Source organism: Netta rufina, assembly GCF_964035555.1.
Source record: "Netta rufina genome assembly, chromosome: 2".
In the NCBI taxonomy this organism is placed as follows: domain Eukaryota; kingdom Metazoa; phylum Chordata; class Aves; order Anseriformes; family Anatidae; genus Netta; species Netta rufina.
In genome coordinates, this window is record NC_140124.1 from 14,221,303 (window position 1) to 14,247,769 (window position 26,467).

At 39.9% G+C, this 26,467-nt stretch overlaps 1 protein-coding gene across 1 annotated transcript in view; it reads right to left on the bottom strand.

Moving 5' to 3' along the window:
- The window catches only part of CCNY (cyclin Y), a 123,000-nt gene that overhangs the window by 47,759 nt on the left and 48,774 nt on the right, over positions 1-26,467 (bottom strand). Inside the window, exon 2 of the mRNA XM_084282790.1 lies at positions 892-966. Coding sequence (XP_084138916.1) covers positions 892-966 — 75 coding nt within the window. The remainder of the gene's footprint in view (positions 1-891; positions 967-26,467) is intronic.

The following is a 26,467-nucleotide window of genomic DNA, read 5'->3' on the forward strand; positions in this document are numbered from 1 at the left end:
AGTGATATCCTTGACACTGCAATTTACTATGTAAATCAAAAATGGCATTTATAGGCAACAGAAAGAAGGACAAAGAATTCATACAGTTCAGAATTACAATGTAGAAATTGCTTTGAAAGTCTTGGTAGAAAATAATGTGTTTTGCATCAATTATTCTCATCTACTTCTAAAACAACATGTCATACATGTCCAACAGGGAATGAAAAAGCCAGAGTAAATTGCTTCTGTTCTACTAAGTCTATCAAGAGGTCTGCTTAACAGACATAATTCCAGAGAGATTATTTTGTCTATGAATAAAAAATAATAAAAAAATACTCCAGACAAATATATGATTACATCAAATCCATAATGAAAGAAGAAGACAGAACATTTGGGTGGGAAGACAGTTATTTTGTTATTAAAATTTAGTATTGAACTCATTTACAGTATCAGCTATATCAGAGGAAACTCTGGACTGTCTTCTAAGCTAATGTAAACTGTCATTTTTCAGGAAAATACTTCTAAATCTCATTTCCAAGAAGCTTGGCCTGTTGTTCAGCGTGTTAGAAGAAAACAAAACAAATTTAAAAAAAAAAAAAAACAACAACAAAAAACAGTTGCACAGATACTTTTTAAAAACATATTAAGCCTTACCTATACTTGTAGTTTTGATACAATGACTACTCGGATCTTATAATTTCAAGATGAGAGGACTCAAACCTGTATCTTTTACTGCTGAGTATGACAAAATAATTAACTAAAGGTTTGGTTTCTTTCAACTCTAATCTGATGCCTATAAAAGCCTCTTTTTGGGGGAGGGAAATTATACATTAAGTAGCTATCACATGCATTCTAACAAAGACTTCATAGATAACTGCAGTAGTGAATACTGTAATAAATTCAGTAACCTACCATCTGTTTGAGATTTACTGAGAAATATCGTACTGGCCCGTGGATGATCTGATGGGTTGAATTCCATGTTCAAATCTGGAAAGAAACAAATTTTAAAAATAGCATGTTAAAACATTTGATAATCCAGCAGTATGCACAGATTTTCTTATTATTAAGAAGACCAATTTTACATTACTGTAAAATAAAATGAATCTTGAGGTCCACTTTTTTTTTTCTTTTTTTTTTTTTCTTTTTTTTTTTTTTTTAATACCCTTCACACAAGTAGCTCTTGTTGGCATGCAAATGCTTTGCATTAACACAGCTTTGGGATTAGACTTGGGTTCTAAGGGCTGCTTTGCTTTTGGATGAAAACAGATAAAGCAGCTTGAAAAGCCTGTATACAAGAAGTTGGGAATTATCCATTTTCCATTAGTTTATTCTTCCATACCCCGAAGCCACTGCTAAGTGCAGGAATACAGCTTGTTGTATGTAATTACAGAAGCATGAAGTATTATAAAACAAATATGCAGCCCTCTGTAGATAGATGGGTTTCCATGATTAGATGTGATTACATTAGTAGGTATTGAAGCTAGCTAAATGTAAACGAGTTAAGTCTAGCCCAGACTGTTTTAAATGGTCAAGATTACTAAAGCTTAGAACTTTTCTGACACTTCACGGGTGAACATACTTCTTGCTGTAACTTCTAAAAAAAAAGTCCTCAAAACAGGTTGAAGATTTCAATCTATCACAGCATATATGAACTTTGGGAAATGTTATTTTCCCTAGTAGGATTAAAATCCCTTGAATTTACTTGTTCCAAAATTCCACTCTGCTACCAATTCTTCAAACCCTTGAATGCTTGCATCCACTTGAAAGCATGGTGCTAAAAAACAGCACACAGCTTTTTACCTTTTTTCTTGTTCTCCCAGTGTAACTGCTTCAACCTTAGTTCTTTTATATTCCCTTGATCTCTAGATATACTTTCTCTTGCATTTGATACAGGCCATTTATGCAAAACTACCTATGGGCATTGATAAGCTTATCTCTGGTGATTCACCCAGGCCTTCTACATTTCTGTCTCCCCTCCGTCTCTGAAAACTCACAAAAACTGAGAATCAAGTACAGATTTCATGCTCTCCTGGTTTCCTTTCCATCTCCCTGTATTCTGCAGCCCATGTGATCGTGATCATAGAGTCATATCCCGAGTTGGGAGGGACCCACAAGGATCACCAAGTCCTACTCCTGGGTCCCCGAAGGACCACCCCAAAACTAGACCCTATGTCTGAGAGCTTTGTCCAAATGCTCCTTGAACTCCAGCAGCTCAGCGCCATGACCACTTCCCTGGGGAGCCTGTCCCAGTGCCCAGCCACCCTCTGGGTGCAGACCCTTTCCCTAACCCCCATCCTGACCCTCCTCTGTCCCAGCTCCATGCCGTCCCCTCGGCTCCTGTCGCTGTCCCCAGAGAGCAGAGCTCAGCGCCTGCCCCTCTGTTCCTCTTGTGAGGGAGCTGCAGGCCGCCATGAGGCCTCCCCTCAGCCTGCTCTGCTTGGGGCTGAACAAACCCAGGGCCCTCAGCCGTCCTCATATGCCTTCCCCTCCAGACCCTTCACCATGGGGCTACATGGAGATGAAGAAGAAAAATTACCCAGCATGACAGATAGCGCTGGTGAAGATTGTCTTTCATTTCAGGATAGTTTTTCCATTAAGCTAAATTTCCATTTGCATCAGGATGCAAATCATTAAGTAAAGAATAATCAGTATTTTAAAACAGCAAAATACATTGCTTTTTATCATCCTGTTAATCTTTCATCAAACAGCACAATACATTAACAGTAAAAAGTGCATTTTTTGTTATAAACGGTTACAGACAGTTTTTCCATAAAACCTTTTAAAGTACAGCAAGGCAAATTCAGTCAACAAAACAGGACTGGTAAAAATACAACTGAACTCAACTGTCAAAACACTGCCCCCAAAGAGGCGAGCATTCCTCTCCTTCATGCCTAGAAAATTGTCTGCTTGGGGAGTAATAACAGCCTGGTACAGGTTTACAGTCTGCTTGCAGGGCTGAAAATAAAGAAAACCAATTGCCACATCTTGCAGTCAAGTTGCAACTATTTGAGATTCCTGTGTTATAAAAGACTATTATGCAGAAGCAGTGAAACAATGGAGGACTTAAAATCTTTCTAAAAAAGCCTAAACTGTTATTCTGGCAGAAGCTGAAAGAAGGCCAGCAAGATACCACCTCAGCAGCTGCAGAGGCCAGAGCAAGGATTTGGAACCAGCCTGGGAGAGGCAGCTCCCTCCTTCCAGGCAGCACCATGGCTCCATCCCACTCCACCTGCCCCAGACCATCCGTCCTGAACCCTTCAGATAATGTGTCTTCTTCTGTCCAAGATCCTTCTTTCATGCCCTCCCCCAAAACAGCAGCCAAACACATCTGTCTGTTTTTCCTCCAAGTGCACTCACAAAAATTAGAGGAGATAACATGTCTAAGGGAGAGGCAAAGCCTATCAGGCTTGGTCACCCAGTGCAAGGTGGCCAGAAGAAGGTAAGTGCTACTAATAGAGGCTGTCTCCCTGCTCCCTTTGAGGAACAGCACAGCTCCTGGGGGCTTGAAAAGCCCTGGTTGTGTGGTGTGTGCCTGCAACTCCACCACTCCCTGTTCCTCCCAGGAGAAGCGTGAGGCAAATCCGAGCACCGCACAGGCCACCAGCAGGACCATACTTCTCCAGGCCATCACTGCCACCATATGGAGAGACTAAAGCAGATACAGTTTCACAACACACAAGGAAGACTTCAGTTGCTAGTTGACCTTAGATGTCTTAATTTACTGTACAGCTTGAAAAGAAATGCCTCTTTGAATCTGGCAACAAATTCTTACACATCTGTCATTATAAACAGTGCCGTAAGGGATCAAATGCTATCAGCATGTGAGGTTACTAACATGTCACCAATGGGCGTTATCCATCCAAAAGTTACCTCCATCCCAGAGTCATATTGCTTTAGTGATCTTAGTAATTCTTTCTAGCATTTGAAAAGCATTCATGAAAAACAGCCACAATATGAATGCTTTACCCATTTTGTAATGGAATAGCTGACGACAGAGAGAAATTTAAACTCACACAAGCAATATTCAACTCTTAGAGAGGCAAGTGAGAGCCAGAATTTCAATCATCAAAATCTGTACAAAAATTTGATCCATTACTAGCAGTCTGCTCTGTGACTCATCGTAGCCTTACAAAGGAAGGATTTGAAGTGGATATTTTTTCTAGCAGTTACCCTGCATTCCAAAATGCTTTTAAGAAAAAAAAAAAAAAAGTCACTGTCTCTCCAAATCCCAAATCCTTCGCTATAAATTTTATTTCCAGGAAATACTTGTTCATGATTAATGGACATTCTTCTTAATTACAGATTCTTTGGTTTTAGAGTTTCTGCAAGGATTTCATTTATTTTAAAAATGATGGAGCAAGTAACAATTGACACAACGATTTAGAGAGCAACCCAGTATCTTGAAAGAATTTAAGATTACAATAATTATCATCAATAATAAATACAAATAACAATAAATTATTAGTATTTATTCTTTTAAAATATTTAAGTGTAGATATTAGGTATTAAACTAGCGAAACACTTATAAAGCCTTTGCCAATGATAATACCTATTTCCATAAGTTGCTTCAGTAAAGCTACTTAAATCTGGGAAGGAAAAAAAAAAGAGTAAAAATGCATTTTTCTCCTTAATGGCATGTTTTTAATAGTGAAGTCACTTAAGATACAGTAACAAGTTAATTGCATGCTGGAACATACCCAAGAACTACACAATCCAGTACCATGCTTTTGTCCACAGTGGGCACCTCTGATTTTGATATCTTTTGTTCCAGTCAAAATAAATGCAAGATGGAAAAGCCACAAATAAATCAACCCCTCCTGACCACCACTGAGAGTAAAATTAGCTAGGCTCTACTTTCTTCCAGAACATAAACCCATGATACATGACAGTATCATTTGCAGTTCAGATCTCATATTCGAGATTCCCAAGAATTTATGATTCTAGAGCAAAATAAAACCTACCTCTTATCCCTCTGTACTGGAGTTAGTCAAGCCTGCAGCCACCTAACAATAATTGAGATCTTAAAATCACACCAAGAAATGTTACATGGATAGGAAATATTTTCCTAGATCTCTTCATAGTTCAAAAATCAGTTTGGATTTTTTTTTCCCCAGTTCCAAAGGACTAAAATATAGCTCCCATATTGGAAATACCTAAACAGTGTGATGTCCCATGAAAGTTTCAAGTTTTATTTGACTTCTCAGGATTACAAACCAAAGGTGTGTGTCTATTTATAAATGTATGCATACACATGCATAAATCTGTATCTATAATAAAGACAGGTATTTATACAGACACATATATATCTATAAAGATATATATATAGAGAAAGATGTATCTCTATTATATATGCCATTGTCTTGGGTTTACATGACAAGGTTTTAGTAGCAGCGGGCCTGCAGAGGAGGCCTCTGTGAGCAAAGCCCAGCTGCTGCCCCAAATCAGATCAGAGCCTGCTCCAGACAGCTCCAAAAGGTACCCATCACTGGCCAGAGCTGATCCATGAGTGTTGCTGTTTGGGCCTCTGGGAGAGCAGATTGAAGGAAGGGGAAAAAAATCAAAAGCAAAAACACCCTTGCTGCATAACAGCAGCTGGGAGACAAAGGAGTGAGAACCAGCCCCACAGGCCTCAGGGTGAGTGCAGCAGGAGGGCAGGAGGTGCTCCAGGCACGCAGCAGCAGTTCCCCTGCGGCCAGGGCTGCAGCCCATGGAGAGAAGCCCACGCAGGAGCAGGGGGTCTGGGGAGGGGGCTGCCGCCCACCCATGGGGGACCCGTGCTGGAGCAGTTTGCTCCTGGGGGATGGACCCCGTGGTACAGAGCCGTGTGGGAGCAGTGCTTGAAGAGCTGCTGCCTGTGGGCAGCCCCCGCAGGCTCAGTTTGGGAAGGACGGCATCCCGTGGGAGGGACCCCATGCTGGGGCAGCGGCAGAGAGGGACCGTGAGGGAGCAGCGGGGACAAAGCGTCAGGGACTGACCATGGTCCCCCTTCCCCATTCACCTGTGACACTTGGGGGGAGGAGGTAGATAAGGATGGATGGAGGCAAGGTATTGTTAGTTTGCTTTTAGTTTCTCACTGCTCTGGTCTGTTAGTAATAAGTAATAAACTACATTAATCTCCCTAATGCTGAGTCTGTTTTGCCTGTGATCATAACTGGGGGAGTGATCTCAACCCTTGAGCCCATTTCATTATATTTTCTCCCCCTTTCCCTTTGAGGAGGGGGAGTGAGAGAGTAGTTGTGGTAGAGTTCAGCTGTATAGCAGGGTAAAACCACCACAGTCATATATTTAAAATGTCATTTTTAAGATATCACACTTCAGTTTGCTTAGCCAAAGCAAAGTCAGTCTTGGGTATGCTTCAGCTAAGATATCACATGCTGAAAAACAATTTATACAATTTCAGACTACTTGGGCAAGACCAGAGCTACAAATACATGCAATTAAGCTTAAGATTGCGTTCTCTTCCTCACTCAGTAGCATGCCAAAATAACAGCTGTCATAACAGGCATTCTGATTTATCACATCAAAATAAATTCACTTTCTCTTCAAGAGCAAAAGGTAGATTTTGCCTGTGACTCAGTTTGATATGTAACTGCCCTGAAGTTCAAGACACCCACCAGAAGACCACAATGAGATTCTCCCTGGACTTTGTGAGAAACTTTATTCCTAAAGCCACGGTAGCTGCATTCAAATATGGCCATAAAAAGAAGCGAGCTGTAAAACAGTTCAATTTCAGACTTGGACTAAAGCCCAGGCAAGATTTCTAATCTCTACACAAGATCTTAAAAAGCATTACTGGGACAAAAAATACTGAATACAGCTTCAGTTTGCAGATTTTAAAAGGATAAGGAAAAAGTTCAGATGAGTAAAGAACAGAGCTACAAGAATGTCTGGAGGACTGCAGAAAATGCCTTAAAATAAGAATCTTGCAGAGTTCAAAACGTTTAACTGATCAAAAAGGATAGCTAGGAATTGTCTGTAGTTCACACGTCTTCACAGGGGGAGAAGAAAAAGCACTAAAAGTTCTCTCTAATCTAGTGCACAACAGAACAAAAGCAATGGAAAATGAAAGCAGAAAGATTTTAATTATGAATTTGAAAAAAAGAAAAGAAGGATAATTAGGCACTGCAGCTCCACACCCAAGGAATGTGAACTCAACATATTTCAATGCTTTCCCTTCCTAAAAGATTACTTCAGTCAAACGTCTTCAGGCTCTAGTCTTGCATATATATTTAGGCTTGATTTAAGAATAGCTGGATGCAAGTTGTGGGCTTATGATTCATATGTGGGTCAGATCAGATGACCCCAGGGGCCTCTAGCTTAAATTCTATAAAATCTTCAGAAAAAAATAGCATTTAAATTATTAAGCACAAAATCTCAGCAAGTCCCAGTGGCACATGTGTAAACTTTCCAAAAGTGCACCAAACTGCTGCAATTCTTACTTCAGAGACATCTACATTTTAAGATTTGTGGTCAGAATTCATTATATGCATGAGAAAAACAGAAAAGGATAAGATGACATCATTCGTGGCAATAGTAAAAAAACAAAACAAAACAAAACAAAAAAAAACTTTTTTTCCAACTCAAAAATCTATTGAGATAGCAACAAGCACCACAAGAGGTTGAAGGAGAAGCTCTACAGCAGCTACATTCTGCGCAACGTGGATCACAGCTTCTGCCAGGATACAAACAGGAAAAACCAACACCATTGCTTCTTTTGTAATAGTGCTTATTGGCTGCACTACAGGGAGCAAGCCTGAAAATGTGTTTATTTTATCAGAAAAGTTTCCTTCCTTTTCAACAATGAAAGACAAGTAAGTTTGCCCTGCCAATGTTCTGGTGCTGATTCAAGGATGATCCAAAATCTAAACTGAGTAGAATACTTGTTTTATACTTCAGCAGTCCTGAAATAATCTGGTGAAATTACGCTTCTTTCCCTTTACACTTGGAGACTATAGGCTCTCATTGCCACCACAGAAACACCACTAAAATTAAGGAAAAAGACTGTCACGTATTAATTTCATGATCTGTCCTACACTTACAGAAATCAAACCATTCTTCTTCTTCCCAGAAGATACATTTTTTCATTATTTAAAGGGACTCCAGGTAAAGAAAAGAGCACACCTGTCAAGGGCATGTCAGAGAGGAGGCCTACAGCCACACGAAGTTGTTAACCTTACCATCCTCACTACACCCACAACCTGACATGACAGAGCAGCTACCCCACATGGCCTCGTGGGTGGAAAACAACAAAACCACCACGCAGTTGTTTAGCGAGAAATTCAAAGAACGACAGCGAGGAGCAACGTCTGATTAAGCCTTATGAGTTTCAAGGAGGCACATCAAAGAGGAGCAGAAAACAATTGCCATGGAAACCCCGCGAGAGGGAAGCACAGGTGACCAGAGGGAAGCCAGCACCAGTGAGTGCTCGCAGCAGGCCCTGACACAGAGGCCCTGCCAGAGCTGCACCTCCCTCGCCTAGGCGAAGCCTCCCTCCTGGTACCAGCAGGACCAGAGATGGCATTTCTCCGGCTCTGTGAATGAGCTGATGTAATCTCTGGGAAGGGAAACAGAGACAATATTCTCCAGGCACGGACCAGCAGATAAGTGGCCCCAGCACTGAACCCAGAAAATAAAATTTCAGCAGTCTGCACCCTATGTCTTTCTGCTTCCCTTTTACTCTGGTGGGCTGCTTTCTTCTAGTAACAGCAATTAGCCATTTAGATGTACAGTAATGAAAAAAAAAGAAATTAATGTCCCTTAAACATCACAATTGTGACTAAAAAATTGATTCCCTCAGAAGTTGGTAAGAGTTAAATGAGTACCTCAGTTGAGAGGATGTCCCACATCCCTCTCTGGCAAAATGAAGCAAGAGAACACAGGTTACTTTAAAACACAAGAGAGAGAAAAGAAGAAGACTGAAGAAAGCCATTTCTCACCATTGTTGTGTATATTCTTACACACTATTGTTATTTTAAAACATCATGATTTAAGCTAAGCATCCAGGACACAATCTTATATTTGGAAAAACATATGACTAAACTCATACTGAAGTTTCCATTTGAGACGTCTGCACATTAATTTGGCATTATGTCTCTCAAAAACGGAATGCACCAAGCACGGAGAATAAAATAACTCTGGACACTTCCTGCTCAGAAGTCTTCACAGCTTTCAAGCCAAAATAGGACTAAACTGTATACTCTGATTTCACTGGATAATAACAATAGCCACATCTGCTTTAACACTGGAATTTCAAAGATGTAAAATCTACTATATAAAAGTTTCAGCTCCAGTCATTCAAGCATTGTAGAACTGCAGCATAAAAAACCACAAGATTTATCAGTACCTTTTTAGAGTACTTTATGTCTAGTGTAAGCAGCAACTAAGCTACTTCAAAAGAAAATGTCTCTCCACTGAAGTATTGCTGTGAGAAAGAACGTTAATGATGACATCCCAGTGCTCTGTCACTGAGTATGAGAAGAGAAGTAAATAAAGTTAGAAGGGATAAAGCATCATTCTTCATTACAATACCTGAAAACACCTGAGATGTGCAGAACATTGTCTACTCTAAAATCCAGGTCTTTATGTTTCTTGTCTGAAAGGAAATCTAAGGCCAGCAAACAGAAGCAACTTTTCAAGTACTGTAACTTCAACATTATCCAGCCAAAACATTTTCCTGTTAAAATCAAGAGTAATTAACATAATTCTCTTACTTTCTCAGGGCTTACAAGAGAGAGTGGCAAGTTTAAATTGGTACTTTCCCATTGGTTTCTGTAGTATTAAACAATGCACTTTCCCCCTCATCTTAGATGTACAAAAGTTAAAGAAAACTGTAGCACATGGAATAATTGTGATCAAAGGGAAGACTTCTATGAGGTTCTTTACAAATCATAAATCTGACTCAAAAACCCTACAATTTGGGATTAACGAATTCAGAAGAAGAAAGGACTGTGCAAGTGCCTTAATGAAGAGCTGTGTCCTACCAGGAAGCTATGATGGGCTTGAGGAGAATGGGGTACAGCAGACACAGTGAGACCTCTGTGGATGAGCATGCCTCCATTCCTTTCTATTAGCATGCTTATGACATGGTACAGCACAAGTGACACTGATAAATATTCAGTAGAAAACTGTCCACCCAGAAAGCTCACCTCCCAAACCCTTTTTTTTTTTTAAACTTTTTAAAACTTTTAAAAACTTTTTTGTTTGCTTTTGTTTTTAATGAAAAGATCAACAGGTTTGAGCCCAAGAATCACAACTGGCTTCTTGATTTGTTTTTATAGAGGACATCCAGTGATATCAAGCAGACGTGCCAGAATCCAGACACACTGACTCTAGAGATGTGGGACAACATTCCCTGTGATGCTACTGTTTTTGTATGGTCAAAAATTAATTCTAAAACCCAATTTTCTTTCTCCTGAGATTATAAACAGACTTTCAGAATGAAAAACATTTTTTTTTGGACAGCAAGCAGAGCCCTTCTTTGTCCAACACTCGAAGACCTTGCATTGCTTCTGACTTCCTGGCATCAAGTACAGGGCACATTTCAGTCCAGCAGAGCTGGGGAGGCAGAGAACACCCAGCAGACACCACAGCGGGTCCCTCAGAGGTCTCAGGTCTGCAACCTGCCTCAGTTCATCCCGAGGAACACACTGCTGGGGGAAAAAAGCTGAAGCCAAGCAAAGCTGTTCTAACGCTTCTCACCAAAGGGCAAGGAAATGCACCCAAGACATTTCCATTCTGCTGCTGGAATATGAAGATGACAAGGCTGGCAAGCAAGACCTGGCATCGTTTTTTCAGAAGCACGACCTTCACTGAACATTGTATAGTCTGAACAATGATATGAAGACTTTATCCCCACAAAATCTTTTTAAACAAACTTAAGTGATACAGTTGCCTTCAAATAATGCAAAATGGAAGCAGGAACTACAATGCACACTTTAAAAAGAGCATCTTACTTTGCAATTTGTCTCTCTGCTGTTTATCTCCCATCATTGCTCATTCTTTTACTTTTGACCTTCCTGTTTTGTTACTAAACACCACTTTTTGGTGCTTGAGAACACAGTATTCAAGCTCTCCCCAGTTAACAGAGAAGGCTGGGGAACTTTCCCTCTTAATAACCTTCCTGCATTAAATCCCACAGAACCAGCTAAAGTGACTATCACAGTAAATATCCCATCAGAAGCTGGTGTCTCTCCATTCTGTGTATGTTTTTACATGCCCCACTTGAGATACATATAGCAACAAAGTGACCAAAACTGCAGTCCTATTAACCTTAAATAGAAATTGATGCATTTTTCTAATGCTTCAGTGAAACTGAGCACCACAAATGATTTTTCCCTAATATGTTTTTACATCATGTATACTCCACTCTAAAATGAATTTACTCTGCTCTATTAGATCCAAAGGTAGACAGGACAGAATGCAAGCTGCTGTTAAATACTTCTTTTTAAAAATAATAATAAAATCTTATTTTCCCTCTCACAAACACATCAGAAAAATTACATCATGGTACACTGTTATTTAATGAAAGATAACCATTTAATATGATACATGAAAAATCATTTACAGATGTAAATGTAGTACCATTACAGACCTAAACAAATGCTAGCAGCTGTTGCCATACCAAATTATGTTACTTGCCATTTGAAAGCATTCATACAGTACTGCCATGCTCTCCACCAAAAGAGGCATCAAACCATCAATGCCCCAAGTGAGGGTGGATGTGATTTTAGGCACTCCTGGCACAAATTTAACCCAGATGTTAGCAGCTGGCAGGGAATTATTCGTCCCTGAGTCAAAAACACAATACCAGTCAGCAGAAGCGTTGGGGTAACCTACAGTAAAGTGAACCAATGTTGCATGATGACACAGATCAATAGAAAGCATGATCATCGTCATCAACTCACAGGTGAGCTGGTGTTACTGCCTTTAACCGTAGATTGAAACATCATCTGCTGCTTTGCATTGAGGTGTGTTCATTTCACCCTTCCTCAAAACGCAGACACTACTACCACAGTAATCATTGAAAGACCTTAAGGATGTGTTATATTCCACAGGTTGGGCCCTAAGATTTTGAGCTGTAGGTCAACTATTCATATGGAAAAATGTAACTTCATGATAGCGACTCAAGTTCTGCAGAGCCCTTACACCAGCCCAGCAGAGCTGGTGGAGCTTATCCCTCCTCATTTCCTTACTGAAATCATTTTAATAAATGACAGAAAAGAAAAAAAGAAAAAAAGTCATCTTTCCACGATCTCTTCTTTTTCCTTTTGGTTTGTTACTGAGCTGTGATCTAAAGTTGAAGTATTTATCAAACAGCAGACAGGTAATCTGTGAAATACAGGCAGAAAGAATCTATGCAGGTTTCTCAGAGAATTTAATACAAGTGTAACATAAAGCACTTGTAGGGGTATTCTGCGATTTCAAGGGCAGCAGCTGCTTTTTTAATATGCAAAAATGTAATTTGCAATCTTTTCTGAGGAACACCACAGGATACTTGGTAAACTGCAATAATAGGCTTTCAATTTTTCCCCTGCAGATTTATATTCACATGGCAACCAAACTACCCTGCTACCAAGATACAGCGTTAACATCAGTACTGCCTGCAGATCACCACCTAGAACTGAAAAGCAATTGGCAGTGAATTAAAAACCTCTCTCATCACTGGACCTCTACATTTGTGCATGTACCCAAACGGCCATACAGCTACAACACGAAGCTGTAGTGTTATCCCCAAGCCCAGGAGGCTCAGCCTCCCTCCAGTCCTGTGGCAGAGCACAGCTCGCTCAGCTTCAGATGCAGCTCTGTAATGCTTGCTTGGACTCCAGCCACTACAGCTTGTCAAACCTGAGAATCTCCAGCCTCCATATATTTTGCCTGTCCACAAAAAAAAAAAAAAACAACCAAAACTTATCAATTTAACTCACACCCACCTGTCCAATATACTCGACAAAGAGAATAAGCAAGAACAGGGAGAAAGATACATTAAAACTTTAAGAAAACAATTGCAGATCTTTAACTGATATTTACCTTCAGTCTTCGATTACGAGCTTTGATTTTTATTTATTTTCAGAAGCGTCAGCACAGGATTATTACGTGCTGATCTTGGAGAAGCAATTCATGACAACTTAATATGTTGCACAATTGTCAGTGTAGGTGATATTATTTCCACACTGACAAAAAAAGCAGTATATCGTGTTATCTGCTGTGAATTTATAATGACTTCTAATGCTGCCATCCACCTGCATTGTGATTTACCTTAGTACTCTGAATGCATGAGCAGCACTAAACATCCACAGAAAAGTCTTATATATCTACTTTTAGATCTCAGTAGTAGAGAAATGTTTTGTTCTTATCCCAAATAGGGGCTTATTCCCAAAATTATGTTGGCTTAATGCCCAGGACAAGTAACATCCAGCCCTTGAGCAGTAATTAGCTTCAGGTCTGATATCTTGCAACTCTCTAGCTCTTAATAGGCGCTCTGGGCAACTGAAAAAAGGGATAAAAAGAGCTTTCTATCTGTTTTTCTCCCAGACACATCAATACAGGCATTGCATATAATATTCAAGTCTTGAGGCTGACCTGACCAGCCACAAGCAATGCAGCTGTCCTAAACTGAGGCAGACAACGTTTTTATCAGATCAAGCGCAGAAGAAGGATATCTGTGCTACTGATAAGCAGAGGGAAGGTCACTGTGAAACTGCAATTCTGAGACATGATGCAAAGAACACACGCAAAGTCAGATTGCGTACAGTACAAAAGAAAGGTTGAGGGGGTCCTGGTATTGCCATTACAGGTGAAGGACTGAGGCAAAGTAATGAAGACTAAAATCACTAAAATCCTCATGCCATTTTGTGCTTCCTCCACAGCTCTGCAAATCCAACTCCAGGCTCTGATCTAGATGGGCAGAAAAAGAAGAGCACAGCTTAGTGACCGGAGTCTTACCCAATGTCAACGCTGTTATTTTTAGATGCCTAACACAGAGCTAGTTACCCAGCTGCCCCACAGACAATAAAGAACACATTTTTGAAAGTGCATTTGTCAAGTGGCTATTTGTCAAATCTTGAAACAAATGTTTGGGATGGCAGGAATGAGTCAAAGTCTGGATATGGTGATTCTTTTCCACTGACTGCACGCCGAACCAGTGGTGATAAACTCAGACTAACCCAACTCACATCCAGTCACCTGAAGTTAAACCAAATGGATCCTCTCTCAGTTACAAAACTTCTAACTTGACAGTGTCACACAGGATGTGCTGCTGCTGTGGACAGTGCATTGGCCTGAAAGCTGGACTCCTTGCCCTGGCATCACGCTCTCCCTTGACATCCTCTGTACACAGTGCTTCATTTCAGCAACAAATCAGTCTGGATTCCTACTAGCAATCCTTCACTGCACAATCTAATGCATCCTTTAGATTAGTTCATTCTTGGTACAGGATGAGGCAGGAGTCCTACAGAAACAGCCATATAATCTCAGAGAACTGGGAAAGGCAGACTAAATTTCCTCAAGTCTGATCTTTAAATCTCCAGAACCAGTTTTTCTTCCTCAATTTTCTGAGCCTTTTCTTAAAGCCATGAGCATACATTGAGCTTAACATCTGGATCCTTTTCTTTCTTGGGAAAATCTGCTGCCCTGGGAAAATGTAGCCTCAGACCAGAATCAGGACCTAGAGTGGTAAGGGGCTGTTGGACTCGATGAGTCTTTGTAGTCTTTGTAGGTTCCTTCCAACTGAACTGTACTCTAAGTCATATCAGCTGGGCTCTGCTGCTTCTCAGGCATGTCAGAGATGGACATTAGGACTCCCTTTATCTTTCCTGACACATTTCTTGACAAAGGACCAGAGAATTAATTCAAAATATACATTAAATTAAGTGCTACTCTAACATAGTCATAGTTTGTTATAGCCTGCTTCTAATAATTCAGATCTACATTTACTTATAAGCAGCAGCTTATTCCAGATTACGGGAAGCGTTCCATGTACCAAGGCTACTGGGAAGATGCATGCAAATGTCAGACCGCATCTAACGTAACATTTTTGGATGAACACTTCACATTATTGCCTGGCAAGGAAATACTAATTTAACTCATTGAATTTAATTCTTTTGAGCTATTTTTTCCTTAAGTAGCTCAGTGCTTTCAAACATTCATTCCATATATCCACCTAAGCACAGCTCAGACCCAAGTGCAACCTCTCAGGTAGATACACTCCAAGTAACAACTGCGAACGGCTACCACATAGCAGTTAAAATTACCTGTCAGCAAGCAATACTGCCTTCAGAGTTGCCATGACAAAAGAAAATAAATAAAAAGCAACAATATATTAAATCAGAAAAGATAACTCGTAATGCAGCATGCTCAGACTGATTTCATCACGTCTCCTCCAAGACAACCTACTGAGCGAAGCTACTGACAGGGAAGAATACCCACGTTGTTAACGGCGTGTACTCCCATCAGGAATGCATTTAGTCACGCCACAGATTAAACGTTTAAGCAATTGCTAAGCAGACGTGAAATTTTCTGTTCTGAAGGCCTGATCTGCCAATAAAAAAATGAATGCAGTGAGTCATTCTACTCGGGACAGTAGTTCATCACTTCAAAACCTGTCAGATGCTCTTGCACTCAAACAGGCCGGAGACCTGACATGAGGAGAGGTTTTACTGTCAAGTGGTGTATGTATAGAAGTAGCTACCCAAACTCTTGGCTGCCCTTTCAAAATGAAAAGAAATTATATTTAATTTCATACATTCAGGAACCACCAGATAAAATAAGTACGTGGCATTTACCAGAAGGTCCTGCTCTTCTGAAGAACTTATTTTTCACAGTAAGGTCCTGATATTTAAAGTATCTGGACGCAACAGAAGGGAAGTCAAGAAGGTTTCTGTAATGGGACATCACATCTCACAGACATGCTGAAGACCCTTTCAAGAACCACAAGCATTTGCATAAGGGAAAATTGGTAGACACAGCCTACCAGCACTCACAAAAAGGCTTTAACGAGGTCTTTTGCCTGCTTCTGAAACAAAGCAGGCATTCGGTGCCAGGAAAGGTCAGGCACAAATTGCTAAAAAGATCGGAAACGAAGGGCAGGACAGAATGGTCACTTTTCAACAGCTGAGGGCTGTCCGCTGTTTTCCAAAGCACTCAGAAACATGAAGTGCCTATAATAAGATGCCAAAGGCTGCAGATGATAGAACAGCACAGCAAACAAGCACCGGCTGTGGAGAATGTCTTAGTCACAGGTCAATAAAACGGCAGCTAAACACACAAAAAAAAAAAAAGATGCACACAGAAAAATAATTTTTCATTTATCTTCAGAATTGTGAGCTCCGAATATATGCTCTGGAAATATGGTGCAGGAATGGGGAACAAATGCAAACAGCAGAAATGTATCCAAACCAAACCAAAGGAAGAGGCTCCTAAGCACCGTCACTGCTGCGGAACCGCTTTCCACAAGACACTAAAGTCACTGAAGTTCCTACAACTTTGAACGGTTCAGCAAGGATTAGACAGGTTCCTACAAGACAAACTCCCTGAGGATTGCTCACAGTAACTGCTCAAGCAGCTCCCAAGGTGCCATTTTTGAGACACTGGTTATTCTGAAGAAAAGATGTGTGTTTTCACTGGTTTTCTCTCATCTGCTCCTGCGGGAGACAGGACAGAGCCAGCACTTTGGTCTGTCTCACTGTAATCTGATACGAGAAAAATAAACAGCTTTAATTAAACCAAATAGGTCCTTTGTCTTTGAGAGCTATTGAAATATTTGGATTAACTTAGCTCAAAGCAGGGAATTAACTGGACCAGCATGTACTTTTCGAGCAAGGAGAAAAGCTGTCACAGCCTAGAGGTTTAACATTAACTAACTTTCCTCCACTGTTGCAGTTCTGACAATTTTCCAGTACCAGATTTATTGCAGCATCTGGACTTTCGTCCTCAGAGAGCACTGAGCAGACATGCATTTGTCTTTCAGGTAGGTGATGTTTTGGAAAGCAGAGTGAAAGGGAGTTACCGTATGCCTTATGTATCAGCCACAGGAACCCAAAATATGGATGAATCAGAAATGAAACAAGCCCAAACCAACCTTTCAGTAAGGACATAATTATTCATTTGCTACAGGCCACGCTACAACTCCTCCTAACTTTCGGGTCAGTGGATTGCAATGCTGCAATTTTTCCAGATGGAATAAAGCTCATTTCCCATTTAATACTATACACGTGTACTCTGCAAATTGGCTAGGGACCTGGACCAATGCAGAAAGAATTGGTCATTAACCTTGTTTTTCCTATCAGTGCACATCTAGACCAAAGCCACACATCAAAATAAATAAATAAATAAAAAATCTGATTTATGTAAAAATGACCAGAGTTGCTATTTCTGCATGACAAATCCACAGGACTTTTGGGTAGAGAGAAATGGTTACTATGGATGCTTTAGGTTTTGGCTTTTGGGCTTTTGTGTTTTCTTCCCCATGCCTGAAAATTAGATGTATAGGATTCTGTAGGCCCTTGCTACCTGTGAAAAGCAATCAAAAGGGATTTCAGCTTTCATCTGGGCTGCTTTGCTTACCATGGCCCCTACACTTTGGAGTGGGCAGCTGCTTGAGACACGTGGAATAGCATGAGAAATAGAAAACAGACGGTGAAATAAAATAAATCAGAAATGTGGAGAAAAAGAGATACTACACTGAACAGGCAATACCATATAAAGTACAAGGAAAAGAAAAGCTGCAACAGCTAATAAAACATCGTCTAAAAAGCAAAAGCCTACTCAGACACAGGCAGAGGAGACAACCCAAAGAAGGGATGACATAGCAAGAGCTAACAGGCTACCATCTGATGGCTTTTCTGGAACAGTTGTCTGATAATTTTTAAACATGTTATTCAACACAAAACTCATCCCAGATTTATACAATCCAGTGAGGTTTCGAAAAAGACTTGGCTGTAAGGAGGCACCAGATCCCGAGTCCATCAAGTGTCTACACCAGAAGCACACCCCTGTTCAGCGAGAGCCTGAGAAACTTTTAACACTTCAGCAATGCTGGTCAAAACTGACTCCACTTTGTATGCACCCCAAAATCTTGGCAAAATTATTTTCTGTGAATATTTTTCAAAATACCACAAGTCCATATTTCTAAACAAAATGACAGGTTTTGGATGCAGAGAAGCTTTCAAGATGCAGTGCCTTCATTCTGACACGCACACATAGGAATTTCCGATAATTTGTAAATCGTGACCACTGCCAGAGACACAAATTTCAAATGGCACACAACAAAACAAGATACATCATTTAAACATTCCCTTACTGCCTTACAGTTCTTCAAAAATGCGGGAGGATAACACATTGCCTTCTACTAAAAGATCTGACTGGCCTCAGGCCACCTGCAAAAAGACAGTAGAGATGTCCTTCTCTTTCCCCCTTTGATGCTCACACTAATTGTGCCACAAATTGACTTCAGTAGCCACAGTTTCACCTCCTGCCTGTGTTCAGTGTGGATACAATCTGTACTTCATCCTCATCACCCCAAAAAAAAAAAAAAAATCCTGTAACTTTTGCTGTAATAATGCTGCAAAATCTGGCAGCTCCTAGCCTCCTTTTATACAAGGAGAAGAATTAATTTCACTTTGCTGTTTGTACTTTGTCCTAGCGGCATGAAACACACACAGGATTTGATTATATAACTTGCAGATATGTGGGAGGGATTTGGAATCTTGCCTAAAAACCTGCCACTTCTTATGCATTCAGAAGCTCAACGGAGTATTTTTCCAAAGTACACATCCATGTAGATGAAGTCACATGGAGTTCTTTCACTCTGTACCATCAAAAACATTAGAAAAAAGGACAGATGAGAGTTTAATATTAAAAAACAAACAAACACACAAAAACCAACACATCTATTTAATAACTTAACGTTGGTCCTGATGTAAATGAGAACTGCTCCAAAGAAGTTAATGAACTTAAAACCAATTTACTCTATCCAATAACTTCAATGGTTTTGGTCCACATACCAGCAGATCAGTCACAGTAAAATACACCCACCAGAACTGACATTGACGTCACTGTTGCTAGAAGCTTTTTCTGAGAACCTGTGAACTGGATGAACCCTAGCCTTTTCTCAAACACTCAAGCACGTAACACATCAGCAGTTCCAGCAACAGCAGTACTAGACAGGTCTTCCCATACCCTCTATCCATCAATATTCAACATGCCTTGGTCTTAAGGCAACTGGAAGTCTTCCAGGTATCGGCAAAGTCGGTCTGGTTTCATTTATCTGCAATTAGCTAACATTTTCAAAGATACCACAGGAAAAAAAAGTTTTAGCATTCACTTGTCTGCAATATAGACTCACCTGGAAAAGCAAAGTTCCAATTATTCTATTTGAAGACTCAAAAAATTTGAAGAAAATAATAGGAGGTAAAAAAATAGGAGGTTCAATTCTTGACATATTTTTGTAGCACAAGTACTAGCAAGGTGAATCTAGCTCAAAGGTATCAGCCTTTGAAAAATCATTAGCAGCATCTTTCTTTTCTATTTTTCAACCTTTAAAACTTGATGCTGTCTCCGATCTGTCTGACTTCAAAAGCAGAAAATCATTTGTCCTCAATACTTCACAGTCCTTCATTTGCTTCAAAATACCAGGGAGACTGTAGAAAAAGCAACAATTTTTGAGACTCGTGTCTCAAAGATTTGCCACGTGCTGTGGTGCCTTGGCCTTAGGTACACACACTGTATTCCGTGGCACACGTGTGCTAACAGCCACTGGCATTTCTCCTGTTGGCTTTCCTTCAGCATGATAAAGGCAAGGTCGTTGTTACAGCTGAGGCAAAAGGGTGAGACTACTGGAATTTACAGTAAATATTCAACTTCACCCCAAGCTTTGTGAATTTGCATACATAATTCTCTGGGTTCCTAACCTTGCTGTATGGATTCATTTAAAATTGTTAACTTTTTAGAAGAATAACTTTTTTTCTACATATGCCACATAGCACCTCAAGGTTCATACAGCAGCCTGTCTGTCTGTATGTCTGTCTGTATGTAGGAGGTCCTGTCTGTGCTAAAGCAATGCATATTAGTTTCAAGTCTGACTAAAACATCTGTACTTAGACCAAATATTTGAAGGACTAATGAGAATGGCTGAACAATCTGCTCATCAGAGCTATGTAACGAAAATGAATTTGGGGACTGAAGGTCCTCAAAGCAAGAAGGCGGCCCTGGGTGTGTTTGAGATGAAGAAAGGATGAACATGGGTGCTCCCACAGAAAAAGATCCTCCTCACAACCTAAATCCAGGAGAGCAAATACAACAAAAACTATACACTTTTGCCTAAACTATAAACTATAAACTAGGAATAAACTATACACTTTTGCCTATGTAATTTGAGCTACTATGTAAATAGCAATGATGTACTAAAATACTTTAAAGAAAATACTTTAAAGTATAGGCTGACGCATAACACACACCTATACGTGCAGCAGATGCCCCAGAAAGCCTGTGTGGACAGAGCTGCAGGACGCTGCAGTGTTTAAGCCTTAAAATATCCTGGAAGTCAGCACAGATCCAAGAGTGAAAGGCAGTCAGGGTGCAGAGTTCCACTTCGTGACAGGGTGACAATAAGCCTAAAAATGGGAAATCTTTCAGGCATGCCAAGAAAGAAACAATACTATGGCCTCCTGAGACACGGAAAGCATAGCAGATGTCTCAGCATTGCCGAGACCAAGAGCAGCCTGATGAGCACTCAAACAGATCAGTGTCAGCTCCACAGAAAAAAAGGATCAGTCAGATGAGCTCTGGAAGAGATGCAAAGCTACAAATCAAAATGCCTGCATCTCTGTCACGGACTGAAACCATCACTGGATGAGCTTCTGCAAAGAGCAAGGATGCAAAGAGCTACAGTCATGGTTTGAAATAACCATTTACACAGCCCATGTTGGACTACTCCTGTTTTTGAAACTTGTGGGACAAGAACACGACAGAAACGTGTCCCAGATTTCCCTCAGCATCTAACAGGCCTACGTCTTTTTGTTCTGATAAGCCACAAATTCATTTGTATACTTTTGTTCCAAGTTTGTCACACTGCTGTCAGAAGAATCATGATTTTACTAACAGAGGGCATCCTTTCCAAGCCACTGCTTTCTTCACTTCTGGTCCTAAGGTGACCTTAACGAACAAATCTAGCAAAGAGAAGAAAAGTTGATGTCTAAATACCTGTAAGAAAGTTCCGCTGAAATATTTTTTTCCCAAGCAATTTTTTCTCATTATTTTTAAATGTCATAAGAAAATCTCTCTCTGTGCTTTCCCTCCCACTTTGCTCCACTAGAAAAATTTCATATCCATTCTGTAATGAATTAGCGTGTCTTCAACTGTCATACAGTAAAACACATACAATCAAGTGGAAAATTGTTCCCTTCAAGTCACCACAGAAAGCAAGTACATTTAAAACGCAATAGGAAAAAAAGAAAAAGGAGCTTGCAAAGTATCTTTCTTTACCTCCCTTTCTTTTCCTTCACCAAGATCAATTTACCTTGCTGGATTTCTGCTAGAAAAAAAATAAATAACAACTGCTTTTTTAACGCCAACTTCGTATTTCCTGAAATGAAAAAAAAAAAAAAATCACATGCAAATCCAAGTTTCTACCAGCTATATATAACCCGTGTAGGTTATGACTTTCTCCATCTACGATCCATCTCTGGATTGCATATTGATTTTCCTTATGATTTACGCCTTTCTGTTGAACAAAACTCCCAGCAGAAATTTATAAAAGTTATAAATGAACATATCAGCAAAGTACAGAAGCCTTATGAAAGCAGCTAATACTGTCCGCTTGTGCAAATGGCAATTAGCAGCATCCCAGGCTGTACTCAGAGTCTAATCCCCATTACCCATTTTCTCAATTCATTTCCCACTTTCTCATTTAATCACTGACAATCCCAACACTCGATTATCTTCTGTTCGTAAAGGGAAGAACTCAGCAGGAAAGGCATAAGAAAAAACAGCCTCCTGCACAGAGAACTGAATTTCACCATGGTCAGTTCTCTCAAGTTTTCACTGTTTGTAGGCAGACAAAGGTTCATGCAGTCTATTGGTAAAGGCCCTTGAGTAAATTTTAATTGAGAGGAACCTATCCTGCCATTATTTGATTTCTACTGAGGTGAAAAGCAGAGCTTTAAGAGAGATCTTGCCACAAAACACCTGGTCTCTGGTTTGTTTCAGTGTCCCCTGCAAATATTTCCATGTTCAACACCTGCTATCCTCCATCTCAGGGATTACTCTGTTCTCAGGGAGATGATTAGTCTCTTAATTAAGACTTTCACATATGCACATTATTTTGGGAAGGGGAAATATTATCCCATTCTTGGAAAAATTAACTCTTCCCTCAGTTGTGTAGAATTGGACATCACCATGTGCTTTGGGCAAATTACCCTTCAGCCACGATGCCATTATTGAGTCTCAGTGAACAGAGCAAAAACTGAAAAGAGATGACAACTAAACTCATCAAAAGTAACCCCTGCTGCAACAGATAAGATCATTTCCCCTTTTCCAAGTACAAATAGATTCATCTAATTAGTATTAGCTAGTGATCAGCCATGCACTGTTACCCTGCTGCTTCATCCCAGCACACATTTTACCACTCTTCCTCCTTATGCACGTGCCAGTCCATCCAAGCACGCACACCAGTGCATCCTTCCACAACAGTCTCCAACACTGTCAGTCTTTGAATGTTTTTTCTGATCACATCTTACTAGCTAATAAAACATTTGGAGAATTTCTAAACACTGCCTAGAGCATCATGGGCTAGAAAAATGTAACCAGAAAATTCCACCCATCGCATTGAAGAATACAGGCATTTTGCAAGTCCCCATGACTCAACTTGATATTAAAAAAAATAATCTAGTAAATAGTTACATCTCAGTAGAAAGTAAGTTTGCAAGATGGTCAGAAGGTGCTAAATAAGAGTAGGTGAACATATTTGGACCAAACTCAGTGTTGATGTTACATTGCAGCTGCATCCTGGAGGTTTCTCCAGGAAATTCCATCGGCTGCTGCGGGGAAGCGCTCATGGCCTTGCAAAAGGGCTGCATGCGAGACAGCAGGCTCTAGCACAGCCCTCACAAAGGCCTCCTGAAAAGAAAGGACACAGGAAAAGAAATCCTTGATCCACCCACAAATTCAAGGTGAGGTGAAAATGAGAGGAGAAGGCAGAATAGCAGAATGAAGAATAGTCTAAGCAAGACAGAAAGCTGCTCTTGTCCCGTGCTAAATAGAAGTCTACGTAGTACAGCTCTATAGCCAGGGACTGGTGTTTGGTGGGAGTAAATGTTGTACTTCCATTTCCAACTGTTTGTAAATAAAATTATCCTACAGTCTCCTCCAGACTGTCACAGGTCAGTTCCACGATGAACTCCCACAGTGCTCTTCCCAGCCAAAGCCAGAGCAGACACCTGCACCAGATGAACGGGAGGGAAAGTAAGAGGTCAAAGGAAGGTACTTCCACTTCATTTTTTTCCATTTTAAAAAATAGGAATTAAAGTAAGTTGAAAGTTTTGTCTGTCCTACACTTGGGCCTCAGGGTGTTTTCTAAGTTTTCCCTTACATTTTCAATCAATGCTTTAAAAAAAAAAAAAAAGTCATTATGTTTAGCGAATGCAAGTTGGTGGCCAAACAGCCAACCAGTTTATGTCAACCACAGCTTCTTCTGCGAGTGCAGAATCTATTTTCATTAACAGAACTGAGTGAAAAAGTCAGATGCAATTTGAAAAAACTATGAACAAAACCAGTCAAATTACATCTTTAGCTAGAGAATTTAAGGATAACATGCGTAGCAGCAGTTCAACAACAGTTACCATACTGCCCTCCTGAACAAGTTTAAGGAACACACTAATATTTTCTCTTTCTTGCCACTCTCAGACAATGGGCTACTTTATCCAGTAAGCCATTTAAACAATTTTCGTGCATTGCTTTTAAATCCGAAGTTCCTTGCAAATGGACAGGACATACACCACATTTAAAAGCAAATTATGTTAGCACAGTGTTTCAAGCACATGTATTTCCTTTTTAACCAAGCACAAATATTTCTGCTGATGCCCCAAGAGACAGCATCAAATATCACCAGTCGTTATCCATGCTATAAATCATACTGCTTACCATTCTGAAGCAGTTTGCATGTTGTACTGACACACACAGTTTGAGAAACCTTATTCTCATGTAGAATTAATCATTTAGCATCTTTTAATACAGATAGATTAACCTATGTAGCAGATTACACTAAACAGTTGGTTATCTAACCTGTAGATCTATCTTCTCTGGTCAACAAGAAGAATTACTGTGTAAAACCAATTCGGCCTATTCTTGCTTAGAAAAGTGAACATTTTCAAAGTTCAGATCTTGCTGTCTAGAACCTCGTTTCTTGTACTGCACCCTTGAAATTCATCACGTATTACAATCTGTACTGCACAGTTAAATAGTAATTCCCTGTTAATTTTAATTTGCATCAAATGAACTAACACTCTGCTATCACGCTGCCATGCTATAGCACTTGCAGAATAGGCTGTTGGTTTTAATCTACAGTGCTCAATGCAATGAATGACTATGTCAGCAGAGTGGCAAACAGCTCTATTTTTAAATCACAAAAACATATGTTGTGGCATTACTGTTATGTCACCAATCATCAGTAAAATCAAACAGGAGTAACTGGCTCTCTCTTCCCAGCTTTAGTACTTTGACCCATTTTCATTTTTTTCCTCATCAAACCATTTAAAAACCTTTAGGTGTTGGAGAAAAATGTTCCATACTATTTTTTTTCCTTTTAATGTGACTAGCATTTGACTTTGCAGTTGGTTCTGGACCATTTTTCAGTTTCAATGACATAGTCTTCTTGTTAGGCAGCCTCTTCTTCATCTTGCTCAAATTCCCACAAGCCTATGAGCTCTGAAGAACAGCACGTTAAGTTAAAACAAACAAAAGAGCATGGGGAGGGCACTCTCTGTTTTGTTTTTCACATCGAGCATGTAAAGACAGCTCAAGAGGAAAATTACGACAAGCGTCTGCAACGTACAGAAACAGCAGGAGGAACAAAGTCAACAGGGAGCAGCCACTGACTGGAGCATGTGAAGAGAAAGGGGGAAAAAAAAGGATTTTGTACCTTTCATCAAACATTTTGCTAATAATCAATTTCTACGATCCTGAGAACAATAAGCTGCTATGGTAATAAGTTACAGTGACTCAAAAGGAGAATGAAAAAACATTGCCCATCCTTCTGATGCAATCAAAAGCTTTGCTCCCAGCCCACTCTCCACTGGGTAGAAGAGCGACGCAGGGATGAAACGACTGCCCACAGGACAGCGAGTTGGACTGACTCATCCTCCTGGTTCTGCCAAACACTCTCACTACACGTCTCACTCCATTTAAAGATTGTCATGCATCCTCTCAGTGCCAGGAAAATTAAAACTTTCTCTTTTTTTTAATGAAGGCTGAGAAAAATCTTTCAGCCCGTATTTCTGCTTTTAAGAAAATGCAACCCTGGAATCTGGAATGCTAATTTGAAGAAACCAACATCTGACCACATCTCACTTAGTTTTTTCCTCCTCCTCCCACTTTAGAGGGTGGAAGACAGCAAATGGAGCACCACGGGACCAAGGAAGCAGAACTTAGAGGTAACTTCACAATTAAGTCACTGAGGAAATGGTCAACCCCAAAGATCCATCAACAAGCACTGCTTTTCGTCTTTATTTACACCCTTCCTTGACCTTTCCTTTAACACAGTAATAGAGAGATATAACAAAGCTGAATTGACCTTATTATCATCAACATTGAAAGAAGCAAAAATATTACAGAAACTAATGAAGAAATATGGTATGACAAAAATAAGAAGGAAAAAAAAAAAATACTACAAAGCACTATTCCAATAGAAAGTCTTTTTGAAATAACACTTACACACACGAAAAAAAAAAAAAAAAAAAAAACACAACTGAACAAACAAACAAAAATACACAATACCATGCAGGCCCATTTCATTTTCTTGTACTGATGTTGTTTGATTTTAATAAAAAGCGAGAAAAAAAGTTTTTGACCACTGGGGAGACGTTTTACACTAAATAACAACCCTTGGCATAATCATTCCAGATTCATACAGATTTGGCTGATTAGTCGGAAGATCAAAAGCCTAAACGTACATCAGGGAAAACAACTACAAATCAAATTTCAGAGAGGTAGCAAATCAGGCATTCCAAAAAGATATGGGGTCTCATTTACCACAATCATCTTTTCTGGAGCTTGAAACAGAGATAGAATAAATAGAAACTCTTCACTGAGAGGTTTATTGCATTTCATTATGAAATATCAGGAAGTCTGACACTTCAGACAATGAAGGATTTCACATGAATGTATTCTTCATGAATAATTAATACAAAGTCAGCCAGCTGATTTGGTTGCTTTGAAAGTAGCTTGGCTCTTTGGTTCCTTCTTTTGTAAAGCAGGCAGCAACACTTTTTCTTGATGTTGA